The following is a 16589-nucleotide window of genomic DNA, read 5'->3' as shown; positions in this document are numbered from 1 at the left end:
CAAAGAATTCGATTGCGTCTCATGATATATGATTTTTCAATTACCTATATTCCTGGAAAGCAGCTTCTAGTTCCTGATGCTCTTTCAAGAGCACCTCTCCCATTTTCAGGTACTGATGACCGTGAGTTAGAAGAAGAAACTCAAGCGTTTGTTCAAATGGTTTTGTCGTCCATTGATATAAACGACTGCATAGTTGCTAAAGTATTGGAGGAACAAAATAAAGATCCGACTTTATGTGAACTGAAAAAAATAATCATCCAAGGTTGGCCTTCTAAGACATCATTACGAGATGACCTAAAACCATATAATTCAGTTAAGGATGAGCTAAGTGTTGATAATGAGATGATACTACGAGGTTCAAGACTTGTAATTCCACCAGCTCTCCAGTCTTGGGCACTTCAAAGAGTACATGAAGGTCATTTTGGAATTACCAAGTGTCGTTTACGTGCAAAAGAGTCAGTCTGGTGGCCAGGAATTTCCTCAGCCATTGAAAGTATGGTGAAATCATGCCCTACTTGTATTAAACATTCAAGGAACAGTCATGAACCATTGCTTCCCACACCATTCCCTGACAGACCATGGAAAACACTTGCAATGGATTTATTCAAACTTGAAGGCGTTTGGTTTTTGACTGTGACAGATTATTACTCCAGATATTTTGAAATAGCTGAATTAGAGTCATTAACATCACGAGAAGTAATAATGAGATGCAAAGCCTTTTTCTGTCGACATGGCATTCCAGAAGAAGTTAGGTCTGACTGTGGGTCTCAATTTCAAGTCCTTGAACATTCAGATTTCAAGACATTTTCCAAAGTTTATGGCTTTAAGCATATAACAAGTAGCCCAAAATTTTCCCAAAGCAATGGAGAGGCCGAAGCCGCAGTGAAAATCGCCAAAATGATTCTAAAGAAAAATGTGGAAGACCCTTATTTAGCACTTCTAGCCTATCGAACGACACCCCTCTGGAATGGCTACAGTCCCTCTCAGCTTCTCATGAACAGGCGATTACGAAGCACATTGCCTCAGACAGGACATTTGCTTTGTGGAAAACCAGATCTAAAGGATCTTAAGGGGAGAGAAGAAACATATCGTGAGAAGTATAAACACAACTATGCTAGAAGGCACAAAGTGCAAACTCTCAATCCTCTTCATATAGGAGACCCAGTTTGGATTGTGGACCTTAGAAGACATGGCAAAATTGTGAAAATCCTGGACAGCCCTCGTTCATATATTGTTGAAACTGATAAGAGGAATGTGAGAAGAAATCGATTCCACCTCAAACTTGCCCCTTATTTAAGAGAGGAAAACAGTGAACAACATTTGTCTGAGAATGCACATCATACAGAACCATACAACCGTCCAAAGAGATATATACACAAACCAAGCTGGTTGAAGAACTTTCAAACTTAAAAGGGAGGATGTTGTGAGAACAGTTTATTTCATAACACCTGTTAATTTCTATTAATTATAATCATATGTTTATTTGTTATTCTATGTTTGTAAAAAGGTAAATAAAGTGAGTTGAGTTTGAGTTATGACATAAAACAGTGCATCCACTTAATTCTTAGTAAAATAGTACACTTTCAATTACAGGCCTACCAGCCTACCTTAGGCCGGGGCCACACGAGGCGGATCCGCGTGGTCCGACAACACATTGAATCAAATGAGAGTGGCCACACAGGGCGATACTATGATCGCGCGATCATAAGCCGCACGACGATGTCCCGACCACACGGAGCGGATGAACCGCTTCCGGTTGAGGTTTCCCAGCCTACGTACTGTAAGATTAGAACATGGTTTAATTCACTCGTTCTCGTTGTAATCATGGGCGAAACACTTATGTTAGTTTTTGCATTAGAAGCGTGTGTTGAGCTAGAGCCTAAGGTTAACCGGAATCATTGGGTTCATCCTTTCATAACTGATAAACCATTTGTGTTCCAAACCTTTTACGAGCACATGCGAAACCATAGTTTTTTTGGTTACTATCGCATGTAGCACTATAGCATCGTTTGACGAGCTACTTCAATTGCTTCGACTGCATAAAACTAAGGAAGATACACTCATAAGAAATTTACAACATGAAATACAACATGAGTAATCCCACAGACATGGTTTGTATTAAACAAGTTCTATTAATTTGTCTGTATCGAACATTTTACACCTATAAACCGAAACGCACAGGCACAAACTAAAAAAAAAAAAAAAACCGGAAATGCTTGAAAATGAGCTCCAACCGCGCGGACAATCCGTATCGTGTGGCCACTTATTAACAAATTAACAAATATTAACAAATTTCAAAACTTAACAATAAAGTTAACAAGAAAGACCATAAAATATTAATAAATATGAAATAGTAATGCACAGAAGTGTGGGGTGGCGTGGGGGTAGTAAGTGGGGGGGGGACGTATTATACAGGGTGAGTTTTAAATGACTTCCCCCCCTACTTTTTTCTACATTTCTCAAGATATCAACTCCGGACCTCATCAGATCATTGTAGAGTAGTAAGTACTACATTTTGACTGGGTATACATTTGTGGCCGCCATCTTGGATCCGCTATATTGGATACAACGTTTTTTTTCATAAGAAAGGTAGGGTTGTGACCCATTATTTTAAACAAAGATTTTACGCTGATTACAATGCCACAATTAGTTTAAACAAATCTTGATCCGTTCTAAAGTTATGAGGACTTTTTATAACTTTATTTTTAGTCCATTTTAACATTGTGCATCTACAAACTAAGACCATAATCTCAAAATAGTGCTAGATAACGATAAGTATTCACCAAAATTCATTGTCGACCTATTTTCACTTGGTTATGACGAATGTAATGTTTTCGGCCGCCATCTTGGATCCGCCATTTTTAAATGTGATCAATTAATTTAAATATGAAGGCGGTGTTGTGACCTATGATTTTAAACTCAATGCCGCAATCCATTTTTTGTTATCAAGTTTTATTTATGATATATTGCAAATTTGTTGTTAAAAATGTCAATATTTCAAAATCAAAATATAAAAATGAAAAACGGATCATGGAATTGAGTTCAGCCATAGACTAACCAACACGTATTGTTTTTATCTATGGTTCAGCTTACAAAAGTAATCTGAAATGATGGGTCACAACACCCCCTTCATATTTAAAATAATTTATCACATTTCAAACTGGTGGATCCAAGATGGCGGCCGAATAAAATACATCTGTCATAACCAAGTGACAATATGTCGACAATGACTGGTACTTATCTTTATCTTAGCACTATTTTGAGATTATGGTTTTAGTTTGTAAATGCACAATGTTAAAATGGGCTAAACAAGTTTTAAAAAACCCTCATAAGTTTGAAATGAATCAAGATTTTTTTTAAACGGTTTGCGGCATTGTAATCAGGGTAGAAATTTAGTTCGAAATAATGGGTCACAATAAAAACATGGGACCTTTACATTTGAAAAAAATATTTTGCATCCAATATGGCGGATCCAAGATGGCGGCCAGAAATTATTACCTTGTCAAAATTAAGTACTTACTACCCAACAATGTTTGGAAGTGGTCTGGGATTGATATTTGAAAAAATGTAGAAAAAAGTGGGGGGGGGGGACAATTAAAACTCACCCTGTATAAGGAAGGATTGTAATTAATATAGGAATATTCAATTAATTATTAAGTGTGGTTTGTTTGTGAAGATTTAAACAAAATAAAATTTTGTGTTCATAAATGAAAAAAATATATAGATTATGTTTTATGAAACAAATTAGAAGCATCCTTTTTTAATCATGGCCAATGGTTAGTTTTATGAATAAAAATTAAAGAAAAATATACATTTAGGTTGTAATATGAAAAGTGCATTACAAAAGGAAACAAAAGTTAATACTATTTCTACTATTGTTGATTTTCACTACGGTAAATACATTAAATAGGAATTTAAACACGCCTGAGTTGCCTAGTTTTTTTTTGAAAAAATAATAGGAAATCATAGATTTTCATAATTTTTCTGGATTTATTATATTATTTATATATTATATTCATGGAATTAATTCCATGATACAAATTTAAAAGGAAGTTACATAGAACATCAGAGAACAGAGGACACTGGAGAGCTAACTCAAGAAAGTTTTTGGAAAGTTTTTAACTTCCTTAAATTTTCTTGACATACTTCTTTCGTCGTGTAAAAGCACTTTTAGCAAATGTGAAAAATATTAGAAATTATCAAATATTGTGTGGGTGTTCTATCTTTTGTCCCGATAACTAATTATAATGCTTTATGCTTGAACTCTAAAAGGTCATTCATACTCTTATTTGTGGAAGTATGGCTGGGTTTCTGGAAAGTACAAATGTCTTATTTGTAATATAAGACTATTATTAAATTACTTTTTATTGTTTTAAGGCTAAAAATTAGTTAGGAATTACGTAGTTAACTTAAAACTCTAAAAATAGCTTATTAAAACTTAATTTAACTAAGCAGCTACATAAATATTCTTTCCAGAATCCCAGAGAGAACGTGTCTAAACTGCTGATGATAGCTGATATGGCTGCTGTCTGTCGTCTAGCCATAGAAATGTCAGTTTGAATTTGTTGAAGTTTTTGTTGTGTTTACTATTGTGTTTTGTTGTGAGTGAATATTATTTGTGATGGTTTAGTGAATTGTGTATAAAATGGCTCAAGAAACTGACGAAATTAATTTAACGCCCCAAGAACTGCAAGTTTTATCGGAACTTGACAGGTACGGAGAAATGGCTACTTAAGTTAAGTTTACTTTTTTTTACTAAGGCACATAAATTGTGATGTTATTACCTTACATAGTGATATTTTGATCTTTATTTTATGATATTGATGTATATAAAACACGGATTCCCTTCCCTCTATTTATTTAGTTTGTATCAAATTCGAGGGGGCGTAACCTCCACGGTGTTGTCTGCTTGTCCTAATAGGTTAGGTGTGAAAAGAAACTTTTAACTTAGGATTATTTTAAAAACCTCATCGCGAATGGGTGTAATGATTTCACCTTAAGTCATACCACTTTACTTACCGTGCTTATATTGCAAGTTCAACCCAGATGGGATCCTAAGAATAAAAATTAGGTCATCATCTCTCTGTAACCTACTTCTTATGGGTACCGTATCTTCATAAGACATAGGCCCTACTTAATCATGGGTTAAGCTTAGGTCAATTAATTAGTTTACAGTTAACTTATGACATCCACCCAATTTGGACATCGAAAATGTAATAATACAAATGCTTAAGTAAGTTAGCTTTACAGGTGTTAAATTTGGAACCAAGATAGGCTAAGTTAAGTTAGGCAAAGTTATTAATTAAAAAGGTTTAAATACCTGCTATTAAGCAATCCATTTAATTGCAGTTGCAACTAGTTTCGACTCCTATGTGGAGTCATCATCAGGCGGTACAAGGACTTCTTCTTTCTTCATATGAATAGTTATTAATAGTTATTAAAAGTTATTAAACTTGAAACGGCCTGATTAAAAAAACAAAGCAACTGTGCCTAAACAAACCAAACCTAAGTTGGCAAAATGTGTATCAAAATGAACCTTAGATTGGGTAGGTAAGTTAGTATAAAAAACTGTAGGGCCTAGGCTAGAGATACCTAGATTCCAACCAGAGATACCGTTCACAAACACCAGACAAGACGAAACCATGAAATTGACATTCCCTTCCGTAGACTTGCTAAGACGAAGAATGCCTTCCCGACCATAGCAATTAGGATCTACAACAACTTGCCCCAAGATATAAAAAACCTTGAAATAAAGAAATTTAGCACTGCCCTTAGGTCCTGGCTAGTAACCAAACCTTTTTATAGCCTTGACGAATACTTTGAAACAGTGAATAAATAGGGTTTATCCGCCGCCATAAGTGATTGTATGTATATATTGTAAATAGAATTTACCAAATAGTATTTTTTTTTTTTTTTTTTTTTTTTTTTATCATGACACAACCTATCCGGCAAAGCTGGTCTTGGTGAAGAGGAAGGTAATCAGGTCAGGTAATCAGTTTCAAGTTTAACATAGGCCTAAATAAATTGTAATAAGTTAGGTTACCTAACATACCTTAACATGTTTAAATTAGTGGTAAGTGAAATTTTAGGTAACACTTGGTTCCTCTAGGCTATTTTATAACGGTAACTTAGGCCCTAACTTACCTACTGATTGACAAAATTTCAAATTTAATCACTAGGCCTAGCCCTCATAATTAATTAGTTCTGTGAAATTGGGTTCGGATCCTAGTACTTGCCACTACTTTATTATCGGTGTATTGTACCGGCTCAACCATTGCTTTGCTGGGTACGTTCCACGCACAGGCCCCTGTGGTGGATAGGCAGATGCTTGGTAAAAGAGGCCGCTAACCTCTTAAACACTCGAGGGGCGCTTGTGGAGTCCAGCTCCAACAAAATATTAATAATTTAGCCTTGAAGGGTCCACGATAATAATTAGGGTAAGTAAGAACCACGAATAGGCCTACTAGTGGTAAGACCATTGCACTTAAAAAACAAATAATTTAGTATAGGTATCAGAGTGTTTTTGTGCGGTTTTTGGTTATAGAGAAAATTGAATAAATTGTAGCCTAAATTTAAATTTCCCATGTTATTCTTATGGAGAATGAGTAAACTGTTGTAGTTTGCTTGTTTAAACTTGGCAAATGTATTTATTTTATACTAAGCTTTTCATATTTGACTAAAACACACTTTATTAACCTCCCTGTGTAGCAGCAAACCTAGGCACCTCGTTAAACCTTATGTTTAAAATTTACCTAATTTAAAATCAAACACTGGTAAATGGAATTTCGCTTAGTCTGCAGGTTTGCTGTGGCAGGGGTATTTCTTTATTGAATCAGTTAACCAAATCACAATACTGACAAAATACTTAAGCAGTAGGCCTATAATAGCTTCATCAGAATGACTCATCTTCAAAAGTCATTCAAGTGCAATTATCTTTACAGTACATATGCATTGGCATTCTGCTTTAACTTTTAAATAATAATAGGTAACTACATATTTTAATTTTGTAACTCTTATGTTAATATGGTTTGAGTAACTTAGTTCCATTTAACCAAACAAAACATTTTTGAACTCACAAAAGGATTATTTTGCGTACCGTAGTCTTTTAGCATCAAACTAACTTCCCTAGGTACACAATTTTATATTTCTTGTGTTCACCACCAACACCACCAATATAGCAAAGTTAACACTTTTTTATTTTTATTGGCTATACTTACTATTACTTGGCAAGTAGAAAAAAACCTTTAAAGTATGACATCATTTTAAAATCTTTGTTCAAATTCATTTTTTTTTTCTAGAAAAAAAGTGTAGGCCTATCAGTAATACTCTACTTTCAGTGAGTCTCAAGAAAACTCAAAAGAAAAGTGATGAAAAAATAAGCTGAGGGTCTCCAATGTATTTTTTTATGATGGAACCTGTCTCCCGACCCTCCATCTACTTGGGGACTAGCCAATGGTTTGAGGCCCAGGCCATTTCTAGATAGAAAGAGGAACAAGAGACAGGTTTCTACATATAGACTGTATTTATCACATTTTTGCTGCGGGTTATTATAATAATTATAAGCTCAGCACTCGGCGGGGAACGTTGCTATTGCGTTTAGTGCCGGTTTCGTACATCATTAATTTCGTCCAATTCATTTTGAGATATGTCATTTTTGTATCTTACTGACAGTGCTTTTTAAATACTGTAGTATAGGGTTTTGGCTCAGATTTAGTTACATGGTAAAGGATAACGATAATGACTGTAGGCCTATTATAGCATTGTGGAAGGAACCTTACCTCAAAATTGTGCTTGACACCTTTTTTGTGGTATTTTTTATGGTCTATCCGAGTACTACACCCCTGGCTACTATCCCTACTATCCCTCCATTTGGCAATACTGAGGGTCCAGTGCCAGATTTAGGGTACTTGCGGCCCTAGGCCAAATTACTTGAGCGGCCCTCCCCCGTGGTGGAAATTCCTTGCGATCGCGGAAGTAATCGTGAATATCTCCTATGCATCAAAGAGACATCATCATCGACACCCGTGATCGCGGATGAAATCATGGACATCTCCCCTAACCAAGTTTGGTGAGTCGGTAGCGTCACGGACTTCGGGCCCAAGGCAGCGATGTCGTGGGTTCGGATCCTGGTCACTGCTGAAAACATTTTATCAGTACAGTTCACCTTTGTACTGTACCCGCTCACCCCTTTCTTTGCTGGATGGGCAAAAGCAATGTTAAAAGAGGCCGCCAACCTCTTAACAAAAAAACCATGATAGGTATCCGTGACCGTGACCGTGGCAAAATCACGAACATCCCCCGCGGGCTGCAACAAATGGACATCATCCTCGACACTCGCGACTGTGGCGAAATCGTGATCATATACCGTGAGCTGTGACCTTGAGGATATCATCGCCGTCACCCATGACCACAGTAAAATCATGAACATCTCCCGCGGGCCGCATTTACGGGGACATCATCATCAGCGGCCGCGGCAAAATCGTGAACATCTCCCTCGGTCCATGGAGACATCATTATCGACAGGTTGGTCGTTGGTCACCTGTGATCGTGTCAAACTGGTGGTTTTAAAATTTGGGTAAATGATTTTTTGATCTAAAAAATGTTTTTCTCAATCCTCTGTGGCCCCCTTTTGCTTAGTGGTAAATCCGGCACTGTGAGGGTCTGTTAGCAATTTTGTTTAGTGCTGCTATCTTTTTGGTCCTTGTAAAACTATGTCCACGACTGTAACTCAATACATGCTATAATATGCCTCACCTATTGGATGAAACTAAATTTAATCATTTTTGCGCACTCATCCACGCGGCACATTCGCTGTTCCTGCACCAGGCCAGGCCGCCGTTGGCCATCACGCAAACGCAGTGAACATGTTTACTTGTGAGTTGTAATTGCTTGCTCTTGGAAACTATATTATACTGTCAACTGTTTTACCTAACAGATTTTCACTCTCACCATTTTAAAAAACTCATTCACAGTAGGCTATAGTACATGATGTTTTATTGAACAGAAGGTGATTAATAAATTATTAATTATTTGAGATGGGGACTGGGGGATGTATTTTAACCCAAATATGAGTGTAGAATGTTGTGAGATGATCCGTGTAGCTTTGTTACTAAGATCAGCTGGTTCACCATCACAAGTCAGGACAATTTATTTAAAGCCCAATTATCAGGAACAGCTGGGTCTGGTTTTGAACCATCACAAAGCTATTGACTTTTCTCAGGATCGAACTGGCGACCTTTTGATTGTTAGGCTAGCACTATAACCACTCAGCTACTCAGCCATAATAATCACTTAACAGAAACACAACACTTTAAAATAATAGTCTATGTTTATTCTCACACACAGTACAAACAAATTTGCTGGAAAATTATGGTTGCGGATCAAATTTTTTTGATCAGCCACTGCAGGTTTTAAATTTCCTATTCTTTGCAACAAGCTGTACCTAGTCAGTCAACATTTAGGGATTAATTAGTTTATATTTTTTGATAATTTTTCAATGAAGCTTGATTGTCTGGGTAACCAAGTGGGGTTAAATAGTGTTTCCTTCCAACTGTAAAGGTCCCAAAGCGACATAACACAGTCACAGAGTGTTTCAGAATCCAGACACCATTTGTCATTGGGCTATCAATTAATAATGCCAATATCTAACAAAAGATCGACGTAAGATAGTAACAAAACCAGCGTTTGGACTGTTCCCTTTATAAAAAAATGTAAGTTTATGTCTTGTGAAGTTGGTGGCCTCTTCTCTATCACAGACATACGCAATGATTAAATCTACTCCAAATGACTCCCAAGAACCTTGAGTTGGATAACTATAATACAGTAGAACCTCTTTAATCCGAACTAATTGGGACCGGGGGTAGTTCAGACTATTGAATAGTTCGGATTACAGAGCATATTGTTGTTTTTACATAGGCTAACAATTATTAGGGAAAAGTGAAAAATGCTTTATAAAGTAAAATACATTGTTTATTTAATACATTAGGAAACAGGGTATAAACAGTACTTTACATTACAATAGAAACAATTACAATATGTATAGGCCTACCAATAAATACAGTATCCAATAAAGAACTACTGTACTGTATATAGAGTATAGCAATGAGGCGTTCGGATTAGTGGACGTTCGGATTACGAGGGTTCGGATTAAAGAGGTTCCACTGTAATTAGGTTGGCCGTATTTTCTTTTTCCGTAATTTTATTTTGTAAATTCTGTACTGTATATCTTTCCTGTATGCAAAAATAATTCATCCGGGTAAGTCAAATCATAAGTCAAAGTAGATTTGTAATAATCCATAAATTGTTTTCTTTTGTTCCAGTCGGCAGTTTGGATTTCTCAAACTAAACTCGCCTGAACAGAGCAAGAAGAAAGAGCTGGTTGTAAAGGTATAGTATATTTTTTTATTAATCAGCGTATCAACTACCTACTGTTTATAAATATGGGAAAAATAACCTTTTCACTTGCAATTTCGAAACTATAAAGTAGTGGTTTATTTTATTAATGAAACATGTCTGGTTTGTCTGTGTTTAGTAAAGGCTACCTAGAACATGCTAAGTCAACATTTTTTTAAAAGGTAGCAACCTCACACCTAAATATAGGACTGGAGTAGGCCTATACAGTATGTAACAGAGGCTATGGACATTTTAGAGCTTGAATCAGTCCAAAGTAAAGGGATTTTAAACTCAGTGTGCTCAGAGCATATTTTAAGGGATGTTCACTGGGCGACAGTGGCGCCGGACTTACTGGGGAGTCTTTGGGGTATAGAATACCCCCCTTCTAAAAGGGGGGTCCTCCCTGGATATTTAAAGTGAAAATCACATATTTCTATGCGTCTTTTAATGAATTATTTGATTACATTTGCTTGTAAATAGTCCATATAATCTCACTTAATTACGTATTCTAGAACGTTGTAACAGACCAAGGCTCCCTTCATAACCTCTTGGGCCAAAACCATAGCTCAATACTCTAAAATATTTAAATAATGTTATTTTTTAAATACTTTTTAAATTCCGATACATTTAAAATGTGAATAGTTAAAAAATATGCCGGCACCACCCATAGTCACTGGGCGACAAAATCTCAGCACTGTGACACAAGTGTCGCCCAGTTAACATGTTATTTTATGCCCTGAGTGTGCTTTCACTGAATTCAAATCGCCTTTAGATACTTGGATAGATTCAAATTATGTGAGAGCAACCTTTTGTATACAATTGTTAAAAGGGAATTTTTATTTATTTTGTCGAAGGTTAACTGGTGGGGAGAACTGTTTAGTCCTAACATAACCTTTATAATAAGCCAATTTATAATTTAATTACAAAAATTGTGGTGTATTTATTCTTTACACTAAGTTACATATTTTAAAACAAATATGCTTACACAATTTTTTGCAACTTAAGCTATGTGAATAGTTGAGTCTAATTCCTTGACATTACTCCTTTTCTTTATTCTCCCTGTGATGCTATTGAAAGCTAACCAGTGAAGTAAGCAAACTACTCTTTGGTCAGTAAAACTGTAATCTTTGTAGGCAGTGAAATATCTGGAACGGATGCTTGTACAAGCTCAGGAAGAGAAAGAGAGGAACAAAACGCAAAAGAAAGATGAATCGGCCAATAAAGCAACGGAGAGCTCTGAATCTGACATCAAAGAGATCAGCATCGATCCTAAAACGTACTGCAAGCTCGGTCACTTCCATCTTCTGCTTGAGGACTACTCTAAAGGTACTTAACCTAGCTAATTATTACAGGTTCACTACACTAGACAGTAAAGGAATGGGGTGGAACAGAAAGGAATAGTAACGGTAACAAAAAGGACGACGCAGCGACTTGAAACGCCACATAAGAAAATGTTGATTGAATGCTCTTTTGAGGATTTACCAGATTCGTAGTTTCGTAGCAAGGCATGTTGTTTTCCCGCACCTTTTCCTGTGTAGTGTAGCAGTTTTTGTTTGATAACAAAATAAGCATCCATGAAACAATCAAACAAACACATTTTCAAACAGCTAGTTTATACTTTGGTGTAAATTAAACAAAAAGATGTTAATTGCATTGAAAAGCTGTTTATTATTGATTAAATATATAATGTTAACTTGAAAACATGTTTAAGAGAAGCTCTTAGACAATCTGCCCGTGAGGCAGACCCCTTAGGGAATTTGTTCATACATGTACCAATAATTTTCGGCAAACCTGCACACTGTAAGCTTTAGTGTGATGTGATGTTCCATATGCCTATATTATTATTTAGCTAGTAACCTGTAAACCATGACTACAAATTTGGCTTTGTCATTTTAATAATGTAGTAGATTGTTCTCGAACTAAACAACTCATACTTGAGTATTTGTAAAAACTCTACTAATAACTCATACACCCCTAACACCCCTAATTTCTTGTAACGGATAAGTAGAAAAATGGTGAAATAAATCCAGAGCGCACTAATCATAAAACCAACAACTGATAGTTTTTTGAGGTTTTAGATTGCATTGAATGAGCAGAAATAACTGACAGAACCAAAAGTAGTTAAATGTCTTCATAGTTTGTAAAAACTCTTTGCATTTTTATAAAAGCTAAAATTCCTGATAGTTGGATGAGAAATAATTGAAATAGTTAGTAAAAGATAAGATTACATGTGAGAAATGCTGTTAATCATTTCTGTTTTGTTTGAATCTATCGTTGTAAAATAAATTTGCTTCAACTATATACAAAATAGATATGACCAACTACGTAACTATGTTTATTATAACTCGCCTTCCATTTGGTGTTATGTTTATTTAACATTCCACTGAGAATTTTTAGGGAGTTCCAATGAAGTTCTTGTTTGAAAAAAAATTAATTTCCGTCACAAATTTGTATCTTTTAGGGTACATATTTTATGTTATTGTTATTTTAGCCATCCATGTTTTATTTTTGTTTTGCAGAATGGGAATTTTTTGTCAAATAATTTCTTGGCGAAAGTATATTTTTTAAGGAATCAATTATTAAAAGTTTAGAGTTATTGGGATTTTCGACCATAAAAGTTAAACAGACAAATTAGTGGTTTAGTTGTGCCTATAGTTTTGGACAGATGTGATGAACCAAGGTGGATTTGTGTACTAAGCTGGGTATTGTTCATCGGTGCGGCCGCCGCCGGTTCTTTATTGCTGCCGGTTGATTGAGTTCACCCTAAAGGGGACTAGAGAGGCCATTAACAACAAATAATTGTCCTTGTTATCATACATAAAAATGAAACAACATGATATTGTTGTTTAACTAAAAATACCTCTTTAAATACCAAACTTTAACATATTTTATTAGCGTACTTGTTATGATATCACGTCACGATACAAATACTGTTTACAAAAATAAAATCATAATAATGAGTAGGCCTGACAGCCGTTGTTTGATTTAATTTCCCCTTTAGTTGGTACATTTTCCAATACTGTTAGAATAATCACAGAGAAGTAAGGATCAAAGGAAACATTCAATGGCACACTTAAGTGGTGTCTAGCACTACTGGTGTCATAAAGCAAAGACCAACACCACCCCCTCGCCACTATGTACTACAACGCTCACGGTGGAGGAAGAACCTTGCCCTTTTCGACAGGTATTTCCACACAGTGCTTGCCACTCGGAACACTTCCTTGCTCATCATAAGTAAATTTCCGACACAACATACTAAGGCTGAAAGCACACGGTCGTCCCTTAAGCGAGTTTCCTCTGTACCTTACTTCTCTGTGGAATAATTGGGATGTAATTATTGCTTAATATTGAAAATTGGAAAGTTCCCTATTGTAAATTAATGTTACAAGTAAACAAATAAAATATGGAAACGTCAAGTGATTGGCGTGAAATTTGGTATCAAATTATCAAGAATTTTTGAACTACAATACCACACTTTTTTATTGGTGTTTATAATACTGTATTAATATTAAAGACAATTGTTGTGATTGGGCTCTCTCATCCCTCTTGGTGTAAACTTAGTCGAGCAGCAGTAATAAAGTACTGGCTAGTGCATCGGTGAACAATTCACAGCTTAGGACACACATCCAACTATTTGTTCACCAAAGCCTGTCCACAAATGTAGTTGGGATCACCTCAGATAAGCAATATTGTTAGCAATTTGTGGTATCTATAACAAACCCACATCACCACAAACCCCAAAATATGTAGGGTTAAAATGACAACAAGGGAATTACCATTGATTCTGTCATAAAACCTGTGCTGAACTTACTAACTCTTAAATCTAAAAGATGTTAAATACACGGTGAATCTTTTATTGCTCTTCAAAAACCACTATTCCACTTTCAAATGTGTATTCCAGCCAATATATAAGAGTGGCATTATACAGTAACATCAAAGAGGGAGTGTGACCCAATTAGCCATTATCAGTTGCTGATAAGCCTGATGCCCAGTATGCTCCTAGTATGGCCTGAATTGATACTGTTGCTTACCAGAATCCAACAGAACACTGCTACTACTGATACTAAACATTTAGCAAGTTTTTAAACTCTCAAGAGGAAAATCAGATTTTTATTTTAACCTATGATTGTTAGATAATTTTACCAACAGTGCAATAGGAATTTACACACAGTGCTGGCCACTCGGACACTTTCTTGCTCATCACAAGTAAATTTCCCGCTCAAATATTTTGTTAAAGAGGTTGGTGGCCTTATTTAACCTTGCATTTGCCCGTCCACATAGACTAACTGCCCGTGCGGGATTGTTTCTTAGCAAAGCAAGGGGTGAGCCGGTACAGTACAAAGGTAAACTGTACTGATAAAATATTTGTGGCAGTGACCTGGATCCGAACCCACAACATCGCTGCCTTGGGCCGGTGACACTACCTACTGAGGCACCGACTCACTAACATACCAGAGCCGAGTGTTTCTTTTAATCCAAATCAATATTTTTTGTTAATTCTATCGCATTTCACTCTAAGAGAAACAGCAAATAGATGGATGTAAAAAACTCTTTACTCAAAGAATTCCCAAATGAAAAGATTTGCAAAATCCCAAGAACTAACAATAAAGACCAAGTAATGTTTCTTAAGTCAATGATCTGTTATCACAAACATATCCTACTGAAGATCAGTTTTAGTGTAACTTACATATTTTCACCTTGTCTTGGAAATATTTAGTCTTTTGCGGTTGATTATAGTCTATCAGTTATAATTTATTACGTTATCACATTAAAACTGTGTTGAACAGCATTGAAACAGCAGGCAAACAAAAAAAGATTTGCGTAACTTAGGTAAGATGATTAGAGTTTCACCCTGCCCTCCCAACAGTGAAGGAAGACCCTTGTGCCCTGCGTGATAGGAATTTCCACACAGTGCTCGCTGTTCGATCTCTTCCTGCTTGTCACGAGTACATTTCCGCTCCAACATACCAGAGCTTCGTGCAGGCAACTGAAGGCTTGTGTATGGTGGTTTTAATTTTGGATTTTGGCTAGTTTTCCTACTGAAAGATTCTTAAACATTCCTCTTTATCGTATGTAACTTCCAAATATTTTTTTATGTTTTTGTCATGTAAAATACACATCAAACAGTTAAATGTGTAAGTGTCATGTAAAATACAATTAACAACCAGAAACTGGTCTTTTTCAGCGATGTCTGCGTATCAGAAGTTTTTCAACCTGAAGCCAGACTATTGGAAAGACGCAAACTTCCTTTATGGACAGGGACTGGTGTACTTTCACTTCAATGCATTCCAATGGTAAGTTTTCAAACATTTTATTTGTTAATATTTTTCCCTTGGATATGAATTTTGATTTAAGTGTTGAACTGATTTTACTTCAGTTTTTGACTACGTTGACAAGAGTGATTGTCAACATAGAGGTGGGAAATGAACTGGCTTGAGTAGTGGTGAATAAATCTGTTTACAATGAGTCCTGCTCAAGCTTGAGCTCACCTAACTAGAAAACTAAAAATGATCTCTTTTGCGAAGTGGGCTTTATCTCTACTCGAGAACTCCCTGCTCTAAACCCACCAGTGGGGGCTGGTCCATAAGGAGTCTGGTACCGATTCCTCCCTTTTTCAAGTCAAAAATAAAAATAATAATAATAAAATAAATATTTCCTACATTTGAATGTGTCAAGTAAACGTCAGCAAGGTCAATATTTTTAGGATGGGTGATAATGGACGCAACATGCAACAGGTAGTAGTCCTATGCGGTTACTCAGTGGATATCAGTCCAAACTCCCATATAAACCACATGGAAAAATTTGACTAATCAGTAATCAATGCGCTGCATCAGGATCTAATGCCACATATGGCGTTTGGGATTCCTTCCAAATAGTAGTTCTAACTATTGCCACAATGAGCGCTGCGGTCTGTTGACCAACAACGTAAACACGACGCAATATTACCACTGTCATCAAATAAGTGAATACAGTATCATCCAGTGATTCGTAGATGTTATGTTTATCGTGCTGCTGGTATTTGATGTGTCAATTAATTTAGGCTACTATTGTTTCTCTAGAAGTGTTGTTTAATGATGATAATGAACTATGAATTCTGTTAAAAATATCTCTATAAAGTATGGGAGTGGTGTGGAGATTTATGAATAAAGAGACAATGAAGGCAATTATGTACATACAGTTTATATAAAAAATAGGGA

At 35.9% G+C, this 16589-nt stretch overlaps 1 protein-coding gene across 3 annotated transcripts in view; it reads left to right on the top strand.

Moving 5' to 3' along the window:
- The first annotated feature begins 4560 nt into the window (after positions 1 to 4560).
- The window catches only part of LOC128988891 (histone demethylase UTY-like), a 100907-nt gene continuing 88878 nt past the window's right edge, over positions 4561 to 16589 (top strand). For all 3 annotated transcript variants that reach the window (XM_054410647.1, XM_054410646.1, XM_054410645.1), the window contains exons 1-4: positions 4561 to 4713; positions 10320 to 10386; positions 11526 to 11718; positions 15578 to 15686. In XM_054410647.1, the coding sequence (XP_054266622.1) occupies positions 4646 to 4713; positions 10320 to 10386; positions 11526 to 11718; positions 15578 to 15686 (437 nt within the window). In that variant the 5' untranslated portion in view covers positions 4561 to 4645. The remainder of the gene's footprint in view (positions 4714 to 10319; positions 10387 to 11525; positions 11719 to 15577; positions 15687 to 16589) is intronic.

Source organism: Macrosteles quadrilineatus, unplaced genomic scaffold (assembly GCF_028750875.1).
Source record: "Macrosteles quadrilineatus isolate MER2022 unplaced genomic scaffold, UCM_ALF_1.0 Scaffold_3__2_contigs__length_128488019, whole genome shotgun sequence".
Classification (NCBI taxonomy): Eukaryota; Metazoa; Arthropoda; class Insecta; order Hemiptera; family Cicadellidae; genus Macrosteles; species Macrosteles quadrilineatus.
Note: the sequence above shows the minus strand (reverse complement) of the source record. Positions and strands in the feature narration are given on the sequence as shown.